General features: G+C 48.1%; 2 protein-coding genes across 6 annotated transcripts in view; both read right to left on the reverse strand.

The window, feature by feature from the left end:
- Window positions 1–233: 233 nt before the first annotated feature.
- Window positions 234–4,187, reverse strand: PLPP5 (phospholipid phosphatase 5). Of its 2 annotated transcripts, XM_050326068.1 has the most exons (7): window positions 4,075–4,187; window positions 3,893–4,001; window positions 2,247–2,337; window positions 2,065–2,128; window positions 1,658–1,782; window positions 1,146–1,316; window positions 234–861 (listed from the first exon to the last, which is right to left on the reverse strand). In XM_050326068.1, the coding sequence occupies exons 1-7, from the start codon at window positions 4,134–4,136 to the stop codon at window positions 689–691; spliced, it is 795 nt and encodes a 264-aa protein (XP_050182025.1). In that variant the 5' UTR covers window positions 4,137–4,187; the 3' UTR covers window positions 234–688. The 2 variants fall into 2 exon arrangements, with proteins under 2 accessions (XP_050182025.1, XP_050182026.1); XM_050326069.1 differs by lacking the exon at window positions 4,075–4,187 and having other exon boundaries at window positions 2,247–2,293; window positions 3,893–3,996.
- Window positions 4,188–4,277: 90 nt separating this feature from the next.
- Window positions 4,278–21,863, reverse strand: part of NSD3 (nuclear receptor binding SET domain protein 3) — a 35,205-nt gene continuing 17,619 nt past the window's right edge. Inside the window, exons 9-25 of one of the 4 annotated variants that reach the window (XR_007630134.1) lie at window positions 21,734–21,779; window positions 21,058–21,188; window positions 20,397–20,525; window positions 19,629–19,755; window positions 19,029–19,226; window positions 18,294–18,464; window positions 15,796–15,945; window positions 13,592–13,748; window positions 12,836–13,038; window positions 12,261–12,373; window positions 11,556–11,825; window positions 10,913–11,029; window positions 10,674–10,815; window positions 10,311–10,417; window positions 9,761–9,965; window positions 8,735–9,533; window positions 4,278–5,794 (exon numbers count right to left, since the gene is read on the reverse strand). Coding sequence is in view for 2 of the 4 variants with exons in the window: in XM_050326063.1 (XP_050182020.1) it covers window positions 9,292–9,533; window positions 9,761–9,965; window positions 10,311–10,417; window positions 10,674–10,815; window positions 10,913–11,029; window positions 11,556–11,825; window positions 12,261–12,373; window positions 12,836–13,038; window positions 13,592–13,748; window positions 15,796–15,945; window positions 18,294–18,464; window positions 19,029–19,226; window positions 19,629–19,755; window positions 20,397–20,525; window positions 21,058–21,188; window positions 21,734–21,779 (2,508 nt within the window). In the remaining 2 variants the exon portion in view is untranslated. Of the gene's footprint in view, window positions 5,795–8,622; window positions 9,534–9,760; window positions 9,966–10,310; window positions 10,418–10,673; window positions 10,816–10,912; window positions 11,030–11,555; window positions 11,826–12,260; window positions 12,374–12,835; window positions 13,039–13,591; window positions 13,749–15,795; window positions 15,946–18,293; window positions 18,465–19,028; window positions 19,227–19,628; window positions 19,756–20,396; window positions 20,526–21,057; window positions 21,189–21,733; window positions 21,780–21,863 lie in introns of those variants that run through there. The other 3 variants (XM_050326063.1, XM_050326064.1, XR_007630135.1) reach the window with 3 other exon arrangements.

A 21,863-nucleotide genomic window follows, 5' to 3' on the forward strand; every position in this document is an offset into this window, starting at 1 on the left:
TCTGAGACAAACCATGTGCAGGGAAACAAGCACCTGGGCAGGGGTGCTCTCAGGTGCAGGGATGCTCTCAGACACCCCTTCATTTTCTGCTGTCATCTCCTTACAACTACACTAAAGCTGCAAGGAAAGAGGTACAAAATGAGCACCCACCAGCAACCCCTGCAGACACCAGAGGAAATGGCTTACACAGCGACAACCCAGGCCTTGAAGTAAAGTTTTAGTACCACAGCTCATTAAAAAAATTAAACTCCTTTATTTGGCAAATTAGAAAAAACTACTCAAGGCTGGCAGGTCCTGCACTTCATTTCCCAGGACAAGGGCTGGGACAGCTCAGCTGGATTGCAGGGAGGTGACCAATGGTGATTCCTGGACTGGACACAAGGACTCCCACCAGACTGGGCACACTGGACTGTCAGATTTTCCCAGTTCTTGCTTCAGGACCTTCATACCTGGACTGTCACCCTGCAAGGTGGCACCTCAAGTGCTCCCCTCACTTCACAGCAGGCCCGAAGTGGAGGACACCAATAAAATTCCATTAGAGGAAGCAACACAAGCCCCTGGGCAGGAAACTCACCAGCACTGCAGGGAACACCTGCCTGGGGGCTCTTCCTCATCGGAACCACTCCTGACCAGCCTCCCCAAAGCCTTGCCCTGCCCTGGCATCCAGGGATCAGCAGGACAGAGCCCATCACTGTATGTCCAGGTGGAAGCCGGGAGCTGGAGGCTTCTCCTCGTGCACCGGCAGCGGTTTGGGCTTGGACAGAGATGGTTTGTGGCACATGGAGTCTGTCAGGGGAGGGTAGTACTGCCTGTAGCACAGGTATGCAAGCACCAAGCCCATCACGGAGCCAACCAACACATCTGTGGGCAAGACCAGAGGAGAGTTAATGACCCTTCACCCTCCCAAAGCTTCCCTGCTGATTTAATTCTCCAGCACCAGCTTTTCAGCTGGATCTGCGGCCTGACCCTCGGCTGCAAAACCAAAAACACAGAGAAAGGCATCAGCACCCTGCAGGAGGCACCGGAATTACGACCAGAGGAGTAAGCAAGCCCCCAGGTTGCTGATGTGGGCTCTGAACAGCTCTGTGGCACCCCAGCCCCACCTGCTGAGCCCTGTCTGGGTGTGCAGGCAGACACTGACCCACCTTGCCAGTGGTGTTTGTAGTCACAGGTGCGGGACACGGCGATGAGGGTGGCGAGGAAGAGCGGCAGGAGGAAGGCACAGAGGCGCAGGGCCCGGCCCCCCCGGCCTGGAGTGAAGCTGTGCAGCTTCCCCGCGAGGTAGAAGGCAGAGAAGGCGAGACCAGCGAAGGCGACTGGAAGAGAACGGAACAGCATCGGCTCAGAACAGCTCAGAGAGCCCTCAGTCAGACCCTCACCCCGTGGTGGAAGGGCTGCAAGGGGAGTCTCTCCTGCCCCTGTGAGCCAAGGGAAGCACTGGCTTGGGAGTGATGATGGATCACAGAAGCTGGCACCCGGGGTTACAGACTGCTTCTGACCACAGCTCTCAGCCCACTGCTTTGCAGAGGGAAACCTCAGGCCCCTGACGAGGCCAGTGAACGCAGCCAAAGCGAACCCAGGCTGCCCTCCCCGCAGCTTCTGCTCTCCACAGCTCTCTGCCCAGGGCTGCAGCAGGAAGGGGACGTGGGGCACTCACAGGAAGCGTGCCCACTGGGGAAGCTCTTGCGGCCCTCGGTCACTCTGCGGGAGTCGCCCGTGCACACCAGCTCCGCGTTGGCCCGGCCGTCCGGGAAGCAGCGGTAGAAGAAGTCGGGCCGTGGCCTGGGGCAGGGACGTGAAGCACAGAGCACAAAACACACAGCCATTGGCGTGTGAGCACCCACATCCACTCCCCGTGCCAATGCAACCCTGAGCGAGCCCCTCTGAGCGATGGCTGCAGGTCCCCACCAGTGTTTGCTCTGATACTGAATTGCCTTTACAGCTAGAGAAACCCACATCCTTTCCAGCACGTCACACTGAGCTCCTAGCCCTGCTCTGCCCCAGCACAGACCTGCCCCCCTGCCCTCCCCGTGCGGCACTGCTGGGAACCAGCCGGTCTCTCACCTCCCCACGACGAGCTTCAGGGCGTTTGTAAAAAGCCCATTCAGGGCGAGAGCAAGGCTGGCAGCTGGGAGAGAGCAGAGGGGTCACGTCAGCATCATCCCCACCTGGAAGTGCAGCTTCGAGGCACATTCAGGCACGGGCAGGGCTCAAACTGCCGCCCCCTGGGACGAGGAGGAGCTCACCAAGGCAGGCTTCTTGCGTGTCCTCACGGTCGGCGCTCATGAACAGCCTGGCCAGCACGATGAGCAGCAAGGGAGACAGAAATGCAATGAACTGCACGAAACAAGAAGATTTTTAGGTGCCAGTGAAGCAGGCTTAAGCTCTCACAGAACACCATGGCAGTTGCTCAGGAAGGCTTCCCCTCCCCAAAGTTGAGCAGCAACTGCCCTCTCCAACGTGCACTTCCATCAGAAGCACAGACCCATCCCAGCTGGGTTTGCAGCAGGCCCAGATCAGCCCAGCACGCCCACGGGCGCTCAGACAGCTCCTCTGGCCAGGGAGTGCTGCTCTGGCTGGTTACTGGGGGTGTCCCCAGGCACAGCACCTCAGCTCTTCCCTCCCTGCAAGCCCCAGTATTAGCGCCCTGTCAGCAGCACTGTCAGCAAAACCACGGGAGCTGCTGATTCAGTTATCATCATTCCCATCTCAGCCGCGACTGCACTGGGGGATTTCACCCCGGGACATCCACGGCAAGGCTGCCAGGCTCCCAAGGAGCCTGCTCCCACCTGAATTCTGGCACCTGTTCTGCTTTACACCACCAGCTCCAAATGCTACCCTGAGGTTTTGTCCTTAATGTTCAGTGCCCACCTCTTGCAGAAAATCCCAAGTGCCATTTGCCAGGAAAGCAGGAGCTTGCCCAACTCAGGAGCCACGGCCCCTGACCTCACACCTGCTCCAGAGGGAGCCAACCCCACTGACAATGCTGTCTCCTGGAAGTCCTACATAAGGTTATGTCAAACCCTCTTCACAGAGCCTGGAGCCCTCAGGAAAACATCTCACAATAAAATGATAATAAACTCTGCTAAAAATAGCTGCTAGCAAGGAAAATGTTCCCTGATAGAGAGAGCTATGCTATCTTTGTGCTCCTGGTAATTTGGACGTGGAACAAGATTATGACCAACAGTGCAAAGTCCACAGTAGTTTATAAACTTCAAATCCCAAAGACAAGCCTGGATGGTAAATCCTGAAAATATGACAAAAGTTACTGTAAGTCTTATCTAGTTTGTACTGATCTCACGAGATGGGCTGGAAGGTGCCACTGGGGGCCATCCAGTCCAACCCCTCTGCTCAGGGTCCTCGGAGAATGTCACTCAGGATTGTGTCCAGATGGATTCTGAGTGCCTCCAGGGAAGGAGACTCCCCCTTCTCTGAGAAGCCTGCGCCAGTCACCCACACAGGAAAGTCTTTTCTTGTGTTCAGGTGGAAATTCCTGTGTTTCAGTTTTTGCCTCGTCCTCCACAGAGCAGAGCCGGGCTCCATCCTCCCAACCCCTCCCTTGAGCTATTTATCCACATGGATACAATATCCTGCCCTTTCAGCAACCTGCATTAGGAGCTCCAGGTACTGCAGTACAAGCCTTTAGCCAGCAGCTTTGCTTTAAGAGGAGAGCTTATCATCAGAGAAAAAAAAAAATCAAAGTAAATGCAAGAAACACTGGCACGGGCTGCCCAGAGAAGCTGTGGATGCCCCATCCCTGGAATTGTTCACAGGTTGGGTGGGGCTTGGAGAACCCTCCTCTGGTGGAAGGGAGGCATCCCCCGCGGTGGGAGGGGACACGACAAGATGATATTTACGGTCCCTTCCCACCCCAAGCACCCCATAAACTTACAAACATGAGGGCGGTGGGGACGTGGTCCACCTCAACGTAGGGGTTTTTATAGAGCCACATCTCCTCGGGCTGCACCACGCGCTGGAACGGCGGCAGGAACTCCATGATCCTGGAACGAGACACAAGGAAGATGAGCGCTGGGGCGGGCCCGGGGGGGGCCGGGGCGGGGGTCCCGCACTCACCCGAAGCTGGCGAGCAGCAGGGCCCGCAGCGCGGTCTCGGCCGCCAGCTCCGCTCGCCGCATGGCCACTGCCCGCCCCACGAGCCACCGCCCCCGGGGCGGAGCGAGCGCAGCCTCCGCTCCCTTCCCGGAGGAGGAACCCCGGAGCCGGGAGTCCCGTTATCCACCCCCCCAAACCCAACGCCGCCAGACGGAACTGAGTCATCTCATCATTGGAACATTCAGAACGATTTATTGAAGTCAACCTCAAGCAAAAATTTCAGATCAGTGGAATGTCATTAAAAACCTTTCCAAAGGAATCCTCACGGAAAAGCAAAAAAAAAAAAAAAACCCAAACAAAAAAACCAAACAACCCCCAAACAAACAAAGAAACAAACAAACAAAAAAACAACCAAAAAACCCCACATCTGAATTCCAGAGTATTTGTAAAATAAAATTAAAAAAAAAAAGGCAACATTTCAGTAAATAGAATGTACAAAAATTATATGTTCTACCATCACACACAGTCAGTAAGAAGCTAAAATATTACAGGCAAGTCTCGATACGCTCTACCTAGAGGACAGGAGCTATCTATGTACAGGGAACCAGCTTTACAGGCTTCACACTATGCAAGAGGACAGAGGCCAACACAAACCCCCCAAAATATCGGATATCTCAAAGTCTATGCAGCAACATCAAGTCATGATACAGTAATGCCCCGTGGAATCGGACACTCCTCCTTAGTGTCAGGGCTGCGTCAGCATCCAAAAACTCCTCCATACCGACTTGGGTGAATATCAATGCTTTGCTAGTAAAGACTCGAGTGATTTCGTTAAAATAACATTTCACAGAATCTACAAAGTTTGTTACAGATAAACAAAGTCTACAGAAATAACAACTCTACAAAGGTCCATCTTACAGAGCACGTGGGGATGGAGGTTGATCCACAGGGATCTGTGTTGTGCAACATCACTCGCGTGGAGACAAACGGGTTGGGGTCCTCACGGCACCCCAAATGCAAATCCCCCCGACCCCCCGGCTCAAACGGGACATGATCACCCCAGGGGCTGTGGCAACACCATTGGCTCGTTGGAAAAGTGACACAGACAGAGATACAGCTCCACCTGGGAACAGGGAATGTGGGGGTTCATCCAGTCTCTTTATGACCCAACACGAGTGAGAACTGCTCGGTGGGGGGCTCCGAGGGACCTCCACTCAGTTGGGATCTCCAGAGGGGACCCCAGGCAGCCGCCCGGCCCCCAGAGCTGGCGGTGGCATGGGGAGGGCACAGCCCCGGGGAACAGGGAGTGGTGAATGGCTTTGGCAAATTAGTACGTGTTTTCCCTTTTTGATTCACATTAATCACAGAAATCCCCTACACTAAGCACAGTGCCAGCTCCCCACCTTCCGCTCCAGAATGACGAGACCCCTTCCAGGGGAGCACGGAGCTGAGCTGCTCACTCAGGAACACAGCATCGTGGGGAACAGCTTTGCTTTTCTTCTTTTTCCCTCAGAACAACACCGGGAACACATCCAGCGTGTAGGAGTGTATTGTAAGTGCAAATGTTTTTGCTACACAAAGAGAAACGGTGGGGAAAGCTGATGGGAACGGGAAGCAAAGGGACAGCATCGCTCCAAGGTCGCCGTCTCCCACGCAAGGCCCGGTGAGCACACACCTCCGAGACAGCTTCCAAACCCTCCCGTTTGCCACGGATCCACTGTACAGCGGGAGCAGGAAGGAACTTGGGGGAAGCCAAGGACATTTTCAATGCAGTTATACAAAAAATTATGTATAAAAAAAAAAAAAAAAAAAAGCTGTAAAAGGAACCGCAGAGCTTCAAGTACATTAAACCCTGAATTCATGAGGCAGAGGTTTCCATGTTAAAGTGACTTCTCCGTACCAGCGTCAGACACCCCCATCCCACCCTCCCCCCCTCCCCGCCCACATAATTCTGTAAAGTTTCAATATATACAGATTTTATGCTCATTGATAATCATGTTTTAGTAGTTGTGTCTTTCCCATTCTATCCTGAAATTAAGATGCAAGAAGTTGGGGCTTTTTTATAAGAAAGGCCAAAAATCCACATTCCAGCCCTATTACTCCATTTGAACAGATTCTCCAAGACCATGTGGTGACCAGAGAAGGTGATTTGCCCACAAAATTGCCTTCCTGAGCCGCAAATGCCTTCAACAGTCTACAGACAGGACAAGTCTATACAATAATCCGACAGCTACAACAGCTAAAGCTTGCACTGTGTGTTCAGGAGTGATGAACCAGCCTCTGCACCACTGGAATCACAAAATCATGGAATTCCACCTTCTAGACTCATCTGGCCAAGGGCTGCAGGGCATCTGTGCTGTGCTCAGGAGCAGTTGCAGAGGAAAAGCTCCAGGAAAGCACAAACCCCGTTACCTGGGCAGAGCAGCTCAGGCACTGCCCAGGTGCCACAGCTGGAGGCAGGGGGTCACCAGAAGTGTGGGGCCCACCCCAAAAATTCAACACAAAACTATGGGAAAAGTGTGCCAGTGTGTTCCCATGAAGGAACAACCGACAGGCTGGAACAGCACATTGCAGCTCTCCACCAAAATGACCAGTTCTGTGGATTTCCTCCAGGCCTCAGCATGAAATGACCAAACTATCCAAGGTTCCTTATTCTGGAGCCCACACAAATTAATTCAGCAGCTGCCTCCCCCTCTGCTGAAGCCAATTCATCAGAATAGCTGTGTAATCTTCTCCTTACAAAGGAATTACACTAAGGAATAGCGCTCTGGTTACTAAGTCTGCAAAGACGTGGTTAAAATACGCATTTTAACATCTGAGTCTGGCACTCAGAACAGCCTCTCCAGTCACCAAGATACTTTGAATTGGCATTTTCTCATCTCCCAACGTTAAAGCCTTTTGAAAGATTCACCTTCTCTTCAATTCAGTGTTTTGTTCACAAACTGCACGGCCTCACAAACCATCTCCTGTTTTCCCTTCTGAGTCCAAGCCCAGCTGTTGGCTGTTATTAATATTTTTTTTTTGGTGGAAACAATATATCATATATATATATTACATATATTTTAGATATAATATATATAAAATGTATCAGCTGATACCTGCAACATCAGAATGCTCTGACTTCCCAGGAGAAAACCACTGAACTTTATCAAGCCTAATAAATCATAGAAAGTGAACCCCTCGAGCCCCACAAACGCTGCAGCAAGAGCCGTGTTTGGAATTTCTGAGAAGGTTAAACATCCTCAGCAGGGAGCTTAAAAAGAGACATTTCTCACACAAAATGCTCAGAAAAATAAAATCCTGTTTTTGTAAAAAACACCCAAATCCAGCACTGCTCTCCAGGCTTAGTGCCAGACCCTCACCAGAGCACAGCCCACAGCATGAAGTGCTTTAGGGGTCCCAAGAGCCGCTGTCCCAGGACTGTCCCAGACACCCACAGGTTCTGCTTCCCAAGGGAGGGTGTGGGCAGGTGCTCAGAGCTGAGTCCATGGCACAGCAGCTGCTCAGGGACTGTAGTGTATCCTGTCATTCTACAATTGCACACACACACACAAAAAAAACCAAAACAACAAAACAACTTTCCCCCTGTACATAAATTTGAGGATGAGAAGGACACTGGGCAGAGGCAAGATGTGTTCCAAATCCCACATGGGCTTTTTCAGCCTATTCCCTCCACGGAGAATCTGAGAATTCTCCATGTTCCCGTCGGTTTGTGTAAGCAGTTTTCCAGAGATAAGGTTCTTAATTCCAAGGCTGAATTCAGCCAGATGCCAGCAACACTTGATTATTTTCAATACTCATAAGCAAAGGCTGGCAGGGAACAGGTATTATCAGTACACAGGTCAGAAGTACTCGCTGTACCGGGGCAGGGGGGACACACAGTGCGTGGTGAGATCATGGGCTGGGGGAAAAAGGTCACCAAAACCAACTCTAGCCTGGGGACACCAGTGCCCCATGGCTCCTTGCACAAACAAATGGAGGAAAATAGGTTTTCTAAAGAAAATCTGGAGCAGGAGCCGACCTAAGCCACTTCCAAAGCCTCGCTGAAGGAGTCTGTCTCTCTGATTAACGGAGGAAATCCAACAGAGAACCATCTCCTGAGGCTCCAGCTGGCTGCTGGGATACGGCCCATTCCCCAGACACAAAATACCCTGTTCATCAAGGAAGTGCTGAGATGTTCCTCAGCTCCACTAACGACGAAGATTAAAGTTAGAAGATCTCTCTCAGCAAAAGAAAAAACCCAAACCTAACCATTCAATCAAAACCAACACGCACATGGGTCGGGTCCCTTATGTGCCCAAGTGTTCCCTGAAGCCACGGGGAGCCTGAGAAGGCAGCACTGAAGAATCACACTCAGTACCTGCCACCAAACCAGTGCAGATGTGGCAGATGACAAATGCACCAGCAGGACTGACTTCAGCTCTGAGACTGGGAGCCTCTCCTGCCTGGGAAAGGATGCCACATTGGCAGGATAAAGAAACGACCACCGTGCAACTGAACTCTGAATTTTCACCTATTTGCAAACACCCATTACAGCTCTGGAGCAAGGAACCACCACTTCTTCCCTCCTTAAACACTGCCAGACCTCATGTTACGAGCACTTCCAAGAAGTCACACACCTGATTTCTCACAGGAAAAGTTTCACAATAATATTCATAAGTTAACACGAGAGACAACCTACCTTCTCCAATGCCTTTAACAATAAGTACTGGAACAGAGGCATTTCAGAGTCACCTGGTCTGACACCCACACCTGTCTGTTTGGCATCTCAGCGTTACAGAGGGGGGAGGCTTTGCTCTTTCCATAAACTAGACACAAAAGTTACATTGGCTTCGCTGTTTTGTTTTCAAAGACACGTTGACTGATCAAAGCCAGATCTTCAACACCCTTTCAAAATTAAATAAATAAATATGTTGCTATGTTTTGCTTTCTACACTCAAAGAACATTATTTTAAACAGAATATTCTTTTCACTGTCTAAAGGTCTACGGTTTTCTTCGAAGGCCAAGACGTTCCTGGTTTCCAACAGTAAGAGCTGCTGTAGCACATTCAAGGGTAAAAGAAAGACCAAACAATAAAAACCAAACACCACTGCCTGGTTCTGCTCGCTCAGGTCAATGGTCCCGTTCCAGCCCACACGCGACAGCTCCAAGGGCAGACTGAGCGTGGCATCGCAGCCTCCCCGAGTTCGTCGCCTGTTGCCCCTCTTCTCCCCTCCCGCGTTTGTCTTTAACCAAAATCACTCCTTCGCCTCTTCCACAGCATTCTGTGCTTCCAATTTGCACTTGATCTTGCTCCAGTACTCGGGTGCCACGGGAGATTTGGGGTCGTGTGCGGAGCAGCAGAGGCGGCCGTCCAGCGCCGACGGCACCAGGGCTCCCTTCTCGTGATCCTTACAGAAGGAATGGGGGCAGAACTCACAGAAGGAAACAGCAGGATTGCTACAGACGTCGCACTGATGCCACGGACATTCCCACTTTCCTGGGGATGGGAGCAGAGAGAGACAGGAAGCTGGAATTAGTGCATTTAGGGGACAACACTGGCCTTTAACCCTCACTCCATTTGGAATTGCTCAAATGAATGCAAAGAAGGTTTAGAAAAATCAGCTCTTAAGGTGGCTGGTGCTACTTCTCACTGACAGGAATCTATTTTGCACTGCAGTTTATTTTGCATTTTCAGGCCTCTCTTGGCCACACAACTGCTCTTACCAAAAGGTGGTTGAGTCAGGTTAAGGCATAGGAGGTGGTACGCTTTGGGACAGTCCTTCTTATCACACATGACCAGCTCTCCCCCATCTCCACACTGGAAACAGTTGTCTTCATGCATCTGCTTCTGTTCCATTTTTATTTTCCGTTTCTTCTGCTTTAACTTTGCATTCTTCACCTTCTCTTCATTTGCTGTTGCAAACGCTGTCTAACAAGGACAAAACCACAGCACACGGTCACTTACAAACCCCTGGCATTAAAATCTACTTTGGGTTATTATTTGCATGAATTCTGCTTAAATTAGATCCACTCAAAAAAGTCGTTAAGCTGTAAAAGCCAGAAGTGCCCATCCAGATGTTTCTGAATTAACAGTCTGGTAAATTAACAACTTCTCCCCAGACACAACAGCACTGTAGGGCACACTAAAATCCTTAGGGACTTTCAGGGGTGGAAAGTACTACATAGGCTGAAGAGTCAAATAAATCAAATCCCTCTCTTTGCCCTAGGAAATTCCTGGATTTGGCAGGAGAAGCTTCACCGTTCACCCACGTACCTTCGGACGCACTCCCAGGAAGCCGCTGCAGTTCTCTGCTCCGCAGTGACACTCGGTCCTGCCATTGCCCAGGCAATCCAGGTTGTAATTGAATGTTAACTCCATTCCTGCAATTCAAGGAAAACCAATTCACCCACACGGACACTGGGGAACAACAGGCCTGTGACAGTGATGTTTTGTTAGTATTTGTAAGACCCCTGTTAGAACTGGAACCTAAATATTGTCTCCACTCCAATGACTGACAAAGTTCCTAAACATGCCACTGGTATTAAGTAACTTTAAAGAAAAAGAACGTGATTCCAAGTGAGGAATTTGGCCATCGCAAGACAAATGCAAACATGCTCAATAGTGCCATCCTTTTACCTGCAGGAATGTCACAAAGAGCAAACAGTCCAACTCTAATGTCACCATTCACTGTCCACTTCTGTGTTTCACAGTTTGGGTTACAACTATGGTTCATAAAACGGGAGTAGTTCCCCTTTGGGCCAGCATCTATTATTCGGTCCTTCAAGGAAAAAAGACAAAGATGAGTTTAGTACTTACAAAGGAAAACAAGGTTTCCTGCTGACCAGCGACAGTTTGTATGGAACAATAAATCTCACCTTGGTCACAGTTAACATATAAAAATTGGTGACACTGTTCTCGTGGGCACGTTTGATGCGCAGCCGGCACTCCTCCTCGTCAATGAGCTCCCCAACATACTCGTTCACAAACTCACCCTGCGGAGGGGAGGAGAACAAAAATAAGAAACCCACGCATCCTACTCATGATGACAAAGGAGAGCAACACAGAGAAAAGTATTTCCTGTAAAAAAATAATCATCAAAAAGTGTTGCACTTTAATGGTCCCATAGGCACAATCGGAATATGTGCACCAAGTACTTCCTGTCCAAGCAATAAACTGCCTCAGAATAAAAGGCAGCACAGCCCAGCCCTGTTCCTGCACTCACTGACAAGACAGTCATCAGTTCTCTAAAATCCTTTCAACTTTCCTGTTTTCTTTTAAAATCCACATTTAAAAGCAGAACACACTGTGGGCTCGTAGGGCTAAGGAACTCAGAAGAGCTGGGATGTGACCGACACCCTGATACAAGGAGTCAACACCAAGCCCTGGGCATCACTCTGCAGCCAGGCTAAAAGGTTAAAACACTCACAGCAATGCACTCGCTGGAGGTGCAGAACGCAGTGTTTTCACCCAGACCCACGCTGAGGTGGCTGTGACAGCCTTTGTCCTGGGCCGCCGTACCTTTTTAATGCTCCTTTTGGTCCTGAGGCCCCAGCCGCGGCGCTCGGTTTTGATGATCTCGGCGTCGGGGTAGAGCCTCTTGGTGAAGCACTGGTTCTGGCAGCGCTCCCCCGCCGGGCACACCTGCGGGTGGCACTCGTACTGCAGCATCCTGTTCAGGCACTCCGACTCCAGCCCGCACGGGTTCTCGTCCGAGGGCTTGCAGTTACACCGGGGGATCTCCGACAGGTCGGCCACCTGGATCTGAACCTTCCCTATCACCTTGTTGGACTGGGCAACAAAGGAGGAGAACAGAGGATGAAGACAATGCACAAGGAACACAGAGTCAACAACTGACATGAGAAGGCAAGAAAATAATGATTTCATCCTGTGTTTTAATGGCACTGTAAGATAGAACAAAGTATTGGTGAAAAGAACAGCAAAATGATCTGTGAGAATTTCTTTAGGCTTCAATTGTTGCAAGCACTGGTTTAAGTCCATAACTCAGAATCATGGAATCATAGAATGGTTTGGGTTGGAAGGGACCTTAAAGTTCATCCCATTCCAACCTCCTGCCATGGGCAGGGACGTCTTCCACTAGACCAGGTTTCCCCAAGCCCTGCCCAACCTGGCCTTGGACACTGCCAGGGATGGGGCAGCCAAAACTTCTCTGGGCATACTTACTCATACATAGGTTAAAAACAGAAAAGAAAGAAGCCAACTCACTTTAATGTGTTTATAGGGTGGAGGTTTCCTTGAATTCCTTTCAATTTCCAAAGCCTCTTTGCTTTCTCTTTGTGCTTTCAGCTCCTGGAAGCGCTTTGCTGCTTCTTCAAGTGCTGTGCAGGGAGTTCAGAACAGAAAGCAATTAGCCCCAGCTGCTGCTTATCAAACATGTACATGTATCTATTTAGATTTATTTTTTTTTAATGCTAGGAATAGAACTGTATTAACAAAAAGACAAGCTAAAAATGAGTTATTGCCGTTTATCATGAATCTGTCAGCAGGTACTGTCAGCAGGTACTGAGATACTGAACAATGATCCCATGCAGCAGAGCCCAAGCTCCATCTTAACATTTCCCAGTTTGTGGAAGAACTGAACTGGCCCACAACAACACACAATGAGTAGGCACTTAAAGAAACACATTTTTATCTGCAGTCAAGGGATCGACACAATGCTTGGATTTCACGTGAACACAGAACACTAGTCACATAATATTCCCATGCAGGTTAAGTGGTGATGGAGACACAAACACGTGGAATTTTTGTCATAAACCACTATAAACTTTGTTTGATTTTACCTTTCTTGAAGGTCTTGTTAATACTAGTTTGCCCCTCAGCAAAGCTTTTATCTCCTTCAACATAAGGGAAAACTCTGCCCTGGTGTACCCAATAGTAGTCATGTGAACCAAAGAAAAATACTGGGAAGTCCCCGATATCATGTTTGAGGCCCTGTATGTTGAGAGGCACAGACCTGGGATTGCAGATCTCTGCTGGCCACCACCTGCAGAGAAGGAGAAAAAAGAACAATATAAGTTCCCTGAACCAGAGCTTTCCAGCTTTCCTAATGGGACTGAGAAATAAAAGCCAGTTTTCCTTTCATAATGAAATGACCTTCCTCATGCAGCCACGGCTCCCTTTGGCAACACCTGGGAAGCTCCACGCAAAAACACAAGTGAAGTTCTTCCTCCAAGTTTTGGAAAAGCTTTTTAAGACCATCCATGGCCTGCGAGTGGATTTCTGGGATGCCCTGCAAACACCTGCATTGCTGCAGGTGACTAAAGCAAACACCAGCAAGGACAGCTGGACTCCAAGCCAGCCCCTGTTCCGTGTGGTGACCACACTCTACAGAGCAAAGGTAAGTGCAATCCCATGTCCACCCCTGCCTGGGAACAGCAGGAGAATTGCACTTCAAGGGTGACATCCATGTCTGACACACAGCAGATGGATTATTGCATTTCCAGTTCCTGCTCGCGACGACTGAGCTGCTTTATGCCCTGCAATTCCAGAATCCGTTAAACACCCACAGCACTAAAACCCCCAAATGGTGAACTTGCCTGTAATTCCCAAGCTTGACCCAAACGATCTGCTTGTACCGCAGCTTCTTCCCAGCTTTACAGTCATTGCAATTCCAGCATCCCTCAGGCATTTCTATGCTGAGACACTCGGGGTGGAAGGAAGCTGGGCAGGACTCACAGCACAACAGTTTGCCACCTTGAAACAAAGAAGCCCTGCTTGGTTTGTAGAAGTCAGGATTTGCTCCCCCGGTGCACAGCAATGGACATTCACTTTAAATCATCCGCTCTACATTCCCACTGCCCCACAGAAAAACGGCAAAAGAGAGGGATCAAGTCAAACCTAACAATGTTGGTTAAAAAAAGGACTGCAAAGGCAACTTGTGACTCTTAACTGCATCAAGCACCCAAAAAAGCAGCTGAGGATTTCAAGATGAGGAGAGTTGGCAGGAGGAGCACCATCCCTGAGGGCAGCACTGCAGCTGAGAGCAGCGCTGCCAGCTTTTATTTCTTTGGGGATGGCCAAAACAACAAAAAACCCCCGCGTTTTTAAGGAATCCTTTTTCAATCAACATTGTTCTGACCGAGTCCCCAGCAATCATTAGTGAGCACCAAACCCACAGCCTATAGGTTGGTCAATGCTTTTCTGCAGCAGGGACAGGAAAAAGAATTGTAATATTGTGTCTATTCCACAAAAAGGGGTTTACCAGGATAAGCCCAGTACGTAAAGCAGAACGAGACACACGCGAGTTGTCCCCATCCCAAAAGTTCCTGGTGCTCAGAGGGAACCTCAGTGTGGGGAGTGACGTGAATTTCTGAGGTTTACACTTATTTGGGCAAAAGTTGTTTTGCCTGTCTCACATTTTGGCAGCTGTATTAGGTGTGGAGAGCCACAGCACATCTCTAAGCCCTCAGCAAAGCAGCTCATACAATATGACTTGATACATTACATATAATATTTTATATATGTTTATATATATATATACACATATACACATTTACACATTTTTGCAGATATATATTTCAAAATTAACAAGTTTTTGTTCCCCAGATGGAAAATCTGGTAGAGACTCGAGGGTATTCAAAGCAATTTTCACAATACCAAGAGAGGTGTGAATAGTCCCTTTCAAACCTTTATCAGAAAATCTTGTCCACCTATAGACTTCCCAAAATATTGTTGCATTAATTGATCGTTGCATGTCACAATGAGCATTCCTTAAACAATCCAGTTGCATGACCAACACTGTATTTCCTCTGCTAAAACCAGTAAAATCCAGCCATATGGAGTCTCCAGAGCTCCCCAAACCCACAATGAAAAATTTAAAGTATTTTTTTGCAAATATAAGTTCAGAGGAAATACAGACAAATTACTGAAACATTATCTGAGATGGGAAAATGCCAAGAGATGCAAAAATCAAACAAAATCAAACACAAAACTGTCAGTGCTGAGCAAGAAAAAACCCAACATTGCTCTCGGGATGCATTAGGCAGATATGGCTCAAGCTAAGCACAGGGCTCAAAATAATTCTTGTTCTCAGGAATTACAGGACTACTGGAAGCCATCGCTCTAGAAATGCTCAAAACAACCTGCCTTGGGCTGGGAAATGGGGCACTGGCTGGGAACGCCCTCAGGGAACCAAATTTCTGTGGGGAATTTGGGTGCTGGAGGTGGGACACAAGGCCCAGGGACTAGAGGGGACACACACAGGTCAAACCTGACTGCCTTCTCCCTCTGGATGGACACAGCACCCTCCCTCGTCCCACCCCAAATGTCCTCTCTTCTCTCAGGCTCTGCACAAGACCCGAAACAGCACATTCTTCCCCTTCTTCCACATGTCAAATCAATTTAAGAAGTGGCTTTAAGTCATCCAGGTAAACACTGAACTGCAATAGTATCGAGATCCATTTGCCTCCTCTTCACATTGCTGTGCAAAAGCAAACACCAGCTCCCTGAAGCTGGAACAGCCCAGGCCACAAACAGAGTGACTGAACCTCTTCCAGCAAGAATTTAGTGACAGCAATTATTTTAAGCCCTTTTGTAATTAAAAAAAAAAAAAAAAAGGAAAAAAAAAAAAAAAAAAAAGAAAAAAAAATTGCCAACATGAACACAGGCTCACAATAACCATGAGTGAAGGTCACTGAAAGCAGTCAGTGTGGGGACAAGCAGACATTTCTCCGTTGATTTAGAGAGAAAAAAAATAGAAAAAGCAAAAGTAAATTAAAGAGAAAGAAACTATTTTGGTTACCTTTCTCACATTTCTTTTTGGAAGCTGACGAAGGAGGAGGAATCATAGGTAATTTCATCAACTCAGCACGATTTGACTCATTCAGTAGGTAGTGGGACTTATAGGCATAGGAACTGAACAGGGGGTCTGAATGGTCCTGCACTACCAGCCCTATACGAAACAAACAGAAAGAGATGAGTTGCAATGAAACTACCCATGATTCCATGAAGGAAAAATCAAATAAACCCAATGACCACTTCTAATGCGTATGTGGGAACGAAAAAAGGATAAAATGAAGAAAAAGGAAAGTCTGACAGAAAGCTTCTTTGCTAACAAAGAGGCTGTGTTGGAGAGACTCAACTGGAAAGTCTTGTGCTGAAAAAGCTTTTTCTAAGTGGAATTTCAGTTGTGCTTTTACCCCTCAATTGTGTATCTACAGGAAAGCACAAGAAAGGCACCAGTTTGGATCTGTGGGCTCCCCTCTCCCTCCCACCTGGCAAAAGGAAGCCACAGGCCTGTGCATTTCTCTGGCCTTCTCCACCAAGAAGAGTTTCTCCTGTTGCTCCAAAGAGCCCAGGGGAGAGCACAGAGCTACGGAGCAGAAGGGTTTGGCCAGAAGCTCATAGGAAGAGCAGAGCAACTGAGCCCCAAAAGAAGCAGGAAAGATGAGAGACCAAGAGAGCCCCTGGTTCTTTCCCTGGGGGACACACAGCTGAGGGCTGTAAAGAAGCTCTTGGAACAGGGTGGCTAAAACAGTGCTGTAAGGAGAACGGTGTCAGCCCACCTGGACACACAACCTCAAGAGGATTCCTAGAACAAGGGTGACCTACACATGCAATCATGAACTGCGATGTGCTTAATGGAGGGCATTGCAGAAAGGTGGATAAGAAGTCTTAAAATAGCTCGTATTTCAAGTATTTCAACCATAAGCAAGTTTCCATATTTTATGGATTGCCTCACATCTACATTGCTCACTTCAGTAACTGCACCTAAATACAAACTCCCTTGCTCTGACAGCAACTAACATTAATTAAATCACCACTCTCACACAGAGATGCCCAAGGATTTCTAAAGCATTCAGTTCCCCATTTCTTTCTGAGGAGGTGCTCAGTGCTCCTGCCCCAGCTGCTGTTCTCAGCACTCTGGCTCCTGATTCCCGCTCAGCCTAAACAAACCCCACAAGAATGTTCTGGAAGAACAAGTAGAGAGTTGCTGTAGGACACAGAGGATTCAGGCAGCAGTAGTGGTTTGTAACTGTTCAAGTTCTGGTAACTAAGGCTCAGGGAATGCACAAGACAACAAAGTTGAAGGATGGGTACTCATTTTTCTCAGAATTCCATCTGATGTGGAATGCCCCACTGAGTCCCTGATGTGATTCACATCACACATATCCTGCCTAGGGGTGGCCCCAAAATGTTTAAGTAAGCCCATAAAAGGAGAAACACTGAAGCATCTTGCGAACATCCTTTTACACATTCCAAACCTCACTGTTTCACTTTGAGCTTCTGGATTTTCAAAATATTTTATTTTAAATGCGATCCTTCATGATGGCTCCCAAGTTACTTGGAAATAAGAAAAGGAAAAGAAAGGAGGTAGAAAGGAAATTATTCTGGCACCAGCTATCCCTTACCATTCAGAGATCTATAACTGCTATTCTGCCCTTGCAAAGTCAGGGCAAACTAAACCTCCACCTGAATGAACACAAGTGAAAACAAATGACTTCAGGATCCAGCTCACTTTCACCTCCTTATTAGTGACTCTCAAAGCTGCTGAAGAGAACCTCCAATATAAACTGCTGTGATTCTGTAGAAGGTACATATTAGCATTATTTCAACACCTAAGGATACCAGTGCTTTCAAATTTTGAGACTGAAGCAACTGATGCACCAACACTTTTTAAGCTGTTCTCTGGCAGAACCCTGGTGACTGAAGAGCCATAAAAGTAACAAGTGGGGGAAAAAAAAAGGAAAAAAGTAAAAGAGAAAAAAAAAAGAGAACTTTGGCATACAGGAAAGCCCAGCACGAAACCTGCTCATACAGTACTGCTAAAGGTTTTCTTTCAAAGTTCTCAAATGTGATGGCAGCTTTAAATTAAAATGAATTTTTCTAGTTCATGAGTAAATCCTACCTTTTAGCCTTAGAAATTTAAACAGTTTTAAGTTTGTGAGTAGTGAAAGAATCCCCTTCTGCTTAATACAGTGATTAATAACCCAGTAGCCATTCTCAGTGCGCAATGGCTGGAACTGAGGAATTGGGATTCACTTTTCCCTACAGGCAAAACAAGTCAGCCCAAGTGCCTATCACTGCTTCTGACTTTCAAATGTTATGGACAGCAAGTGGAATCTCATGAGAACTGTTGACCAAAATAAAATGAAATTAAATAAAATAAAAAAATCCCAGCAGCATTTATCGCCAGTGAGCCCTAAGGGAGGAGTTCCTCATGAAACACTTAAATTTTTATCACTAAACTGCACAAGTGACAGCGGAACCACAGAAGAGGGAAAAAACCAAGCGTCTCACCTCTTGCACAAACGAAACAAAAGCCTACATTTACAGCTGATGAGGAGTGAGTCCTTTTGGAATGGTTACTACAGATGAGGATGTGGGATGACACAAAGAGGCTGCCGGCGGCGATGCAGCCGTCTCCCGAGTGATAGGCCACGGGGCACCGCAGACACCTCGCCATGCGACCTGCGCGACAGAAACACGAGAGGCACCGCGTCAGCCGGGCTGAGCCGCTGCAGACACCCAGCACCAGCGAGCCCACCCAGCACAGGGGCACCACGGGGCAGGATTAACAGTTATACCTTTTTTTTTTTAATAAGTTTCACTAGTGTTAACCCTCAACTTGCACTTTAAAACCGTTAAGAAAAATTTTCATCATTCTAGAGTCCATTTTTTTTTTTTTTTGGTTTAAATATCTTGGCTCATTCCTAAAAGGATCTTTTCCTCGATAAATAATTGTTCTAAACGCCACTACAAACAGTCTTTAAAAACCAACATTCCCTGGCCCTCACACTACAAAGCCTTGGCTTCCATTAAACCCAGCACCACCAGCTGACAAGAGTGTGGATCCAGGGACACTCCACAGCAGTCTCAGGCTGCCAGCTGCTTCCCACCCAGAGAGATCTCAGTTAATGACCCCGCTGAGGAGGAAACTCTCGTTCCTTGCTGTGTTAAGAGGGTGGAATTGGAGCGACTGTTACTGTGGAGACACAGCTGAGCCTCCTCCCCGCTCGGAGCAGCTGCCCTCACCTTTGCTGGCCTTGTGCATGTCCTTGTCCATGGAGCAGGCAGTGCAGCAGTGCTGTGGGCACCGGAACCCCCGGGACTCAAACAGGGCCGTGGCAAACTTGCGGACACAGGACTCGTGGTAGAACTTCCCGCAGGTGCTGACGGAGCAGCGCTTCACATCCTTGCCAGGCAGCTTGCAGGAAAAGCACGTGTGTTCTCCTTGGAAAAGATGGAATAATGGAGAACAACTATAATGGCCAACTCTTTGTGGTACTGCATTGTTAAAAAACTTCTGAAGCCAATAGAGTTACACTGGAGTGAGCAATGCAGGCTCCTTCTCTCCCAGAACGGGCACACTGTGATCCACAGTAACTGTGGACTTGCTGCTCACACTAAACTCTCTTATTCCAAGTAAAACCCTAAGCAGTTTATTACTTTTTTCTTACGAGGTACTTGCTAAGCAGAAAATGAGAACCTGTCCTCAGAGGTTAAAAAAGTACTGGAATAACCCAAACTTACTCCCAAAACCCTTGGAACACACGGTCCTGCTCTGACCAGAATGCAGCTCCCGAGCAAAGACGGAAATCCCTCCCAGTTTTCCAGGCACTGGAACACACTCACCGTTCTTACACTCGGCACAGATGAACTTCTCCTCAGGCACAGCCTTCAGGCCGAGGCACTCCAGGTGGAACACGCTGCAGCACTCGCCCTCGCAGGCCAGCAGCGACTCGCCATAGCTCTCGCAGATCTGGAACAGGCAGAGAGCTCAGCAGGGAACGGGGTACCTGACACCCTGAAACGCCAGTGGCTGCCAGGTGCCAGCACAGGAACGGGCTGGAAATCGCTCCAGAGCTACGGTAAGTCTCTGGGCTGAGGACAATCCCAGCGCTCCTGAGGGCAATCCCAGCACTCCCTGCATCTTGCCCTGGGAACAGCGCGAGCCCGGACAGAGACAGGAGAGGCATTACAGGATCCACCCACACTCCTTCATTTTCAGGGAACAAGCTGCTCTTGCTCTTCACGTCCTTTACTACTGACCAGAAGATTCCAGGATTTTCTCTTGGAAAATCCTCGCTCTGCCCTATCCTGAATGACCACATGAAATCTTCAAATGGAACAGAAAACGGCATCTACTTTTTCTACAGATGCTGGCAGGTCTGGATTAGACACCACTTTGCAGCTTCTGAGCTTCCTGGCACGCAGGAAGGCTTAGGAATAATTTAATGACCATTTCATAGGAATGCTTTTCAGAGCATAAATCCTAAAATCCTGGATATTCTATCTGAGAGACATCGTTATGAGACATGGTTAAAACGAAGCAGTGTAATGTGAAAACAGAAAAGGGGGATGCATATTTAGTATCCATCACTTCCCAGTACCACCAGTTACCTGACAAACAGTGTCTTTTTTACTTGTCCCAGTTCCTCTCCTGGATAAGCTGGAGTCCACTGACTGCACATCCGAGGCATCAGCGTCGGCAGCAGCTGACGGGCTGTCCGAGCGCTTCCCAAAACTGCCCTACAAAGAGGGAAAGCCCACGGCACTCAAACCAGACACTTCCAAAGGACAACCACACTGGGAAAAGTATTTCTGTCACTGTGGCTAAGAGGACCATTTGATATGTCAGGGGTCCCGGAAAGGTGCTGAACTTCACCGGAGTGATTCAAATGCTGCCTCCTGATACATTTCACCTGTACAAGCACAACAACGTAAAGAGCTCTCTTACTTTTCCAGACCCCCCTAGGGTTTATACCAGACACAGCAGATTCTCACAATTCCCAAAGAATCTCCAACCTTCCACAGAGCAAACCATGATCTAAAACAAAGCTTTGCCAGGCAAAGTAGTAGGAAAAGTGGCAAATAAAGGTTGTATTTTTGTATCAGCCCAACGGAGGGGATTAGAAGGAAACAGACCTGGCTTTATGCTTTCAGATAATAAAAGACACAAAATCTGTAGAGACGTATTCACATATTCAGGATTAATTAACTGAAGAGCCTGTTATACACTGACAGTTTAATCAGGACCCTGTGAGAACAAACACATCTTTACCTGCAAATCATTGAGTCCCCTGGAATCGGAGTCAGACGTGTCCCTGTAGGCAGAGCTGGTCAGTTCCATGTCTGTGGACGCACGACTTCTCTTCTTTAAGGGCTTACAGGAGTCCGAAATCTCGCTGGCACCTTAACACAACACACTGAAATTAGTTTTAATATACGTTCTCAACTTTTTGCTTAAAATTAACAAAGGAAAAAGAAAGATGAGAGCCTGGAATGCATTATTTGCCTTCATTTTCAGTTTGCAATTTTGTTACTAATTTAATTCTCCCTGAAAAGTTCATTAACTGAAAACCACCTTAGGCAGAGCTTTTGACAAACTTCTGAACATGATGACACGGTGGAGGAAGCTGCTAAATTGTCTCTAAAAGAGGATAAATCCTCAGGACATTTCCTCTTCATCATCCATCTTCAACTTTGGCTAAGCAAATACTTCTAAGAAATGTCCAGAAGCAGGATTTGGGTGCTTACAGCACATGAACAGGCACCATCCTTCCCCCAGCAATGCACAAGTACCAGCAACAGCACCCCAAACGCACCCCCTCACCAGAGAAGCCGAGCTCAGCACCCCAATGCTCAGCCCCACAGAGCATCAACAGTGCAGCTTACACAGAACATAGCCTCTGCCCAAGGGTGATGAGCCACAAACTTCATTTTTGCCTGCGACTCACCTTTCTGCAATCCCGTCTTCATCGCTGCCAGCGGGACCGTTTCAACCTGTTTGAATAGGAAAATCCACAGTTAAAACCAGAGGAACGTTTCTCCCTAGGAGCAAAAAGCAAACAGGTCAGTTCAAGGGGT

This window comes from Myiozetetes cayanensis, unplaced genomic scaffold (assembly GCF_022539395.1).
Source record: "Myiozetetes cayanensis isolate MyiCay16 unplaced genomic scaffold, myiCay2020 scf30, whole genome shotgun sequence".
Classification (NCBI taxonomy): Eukaryota; Metazoa; Chordata; class Aves; order Passeriformes; family Tyrannidae; genus Myiozetetes; species Myiozetetes cayanensis.

Coding starts and splice junctions, on each gene's coding strand:
- PLPP5 (XM_050326068.1), bottom strand. CDS start 4,136: ATGCGGCGAGCGGAGCTGGCGGCCGAGACCGCGCTGCGGGCCCTGCTG. Junction 2,338..3,892: donor TCCCCACCGCCCTCATGTTT/GTAAGTTTATGG, acceptor TGTTTCGTGCAG/TTCATTGCATTTCTGTCTCC. Junction 2,129..2,246: donor CACGCAAGAAGCCTGCCTTG/GTGAGCTCCTCC, acceptor GCTCTCTCCCAG/CTGCCAGCCTTGCTCTCGCC.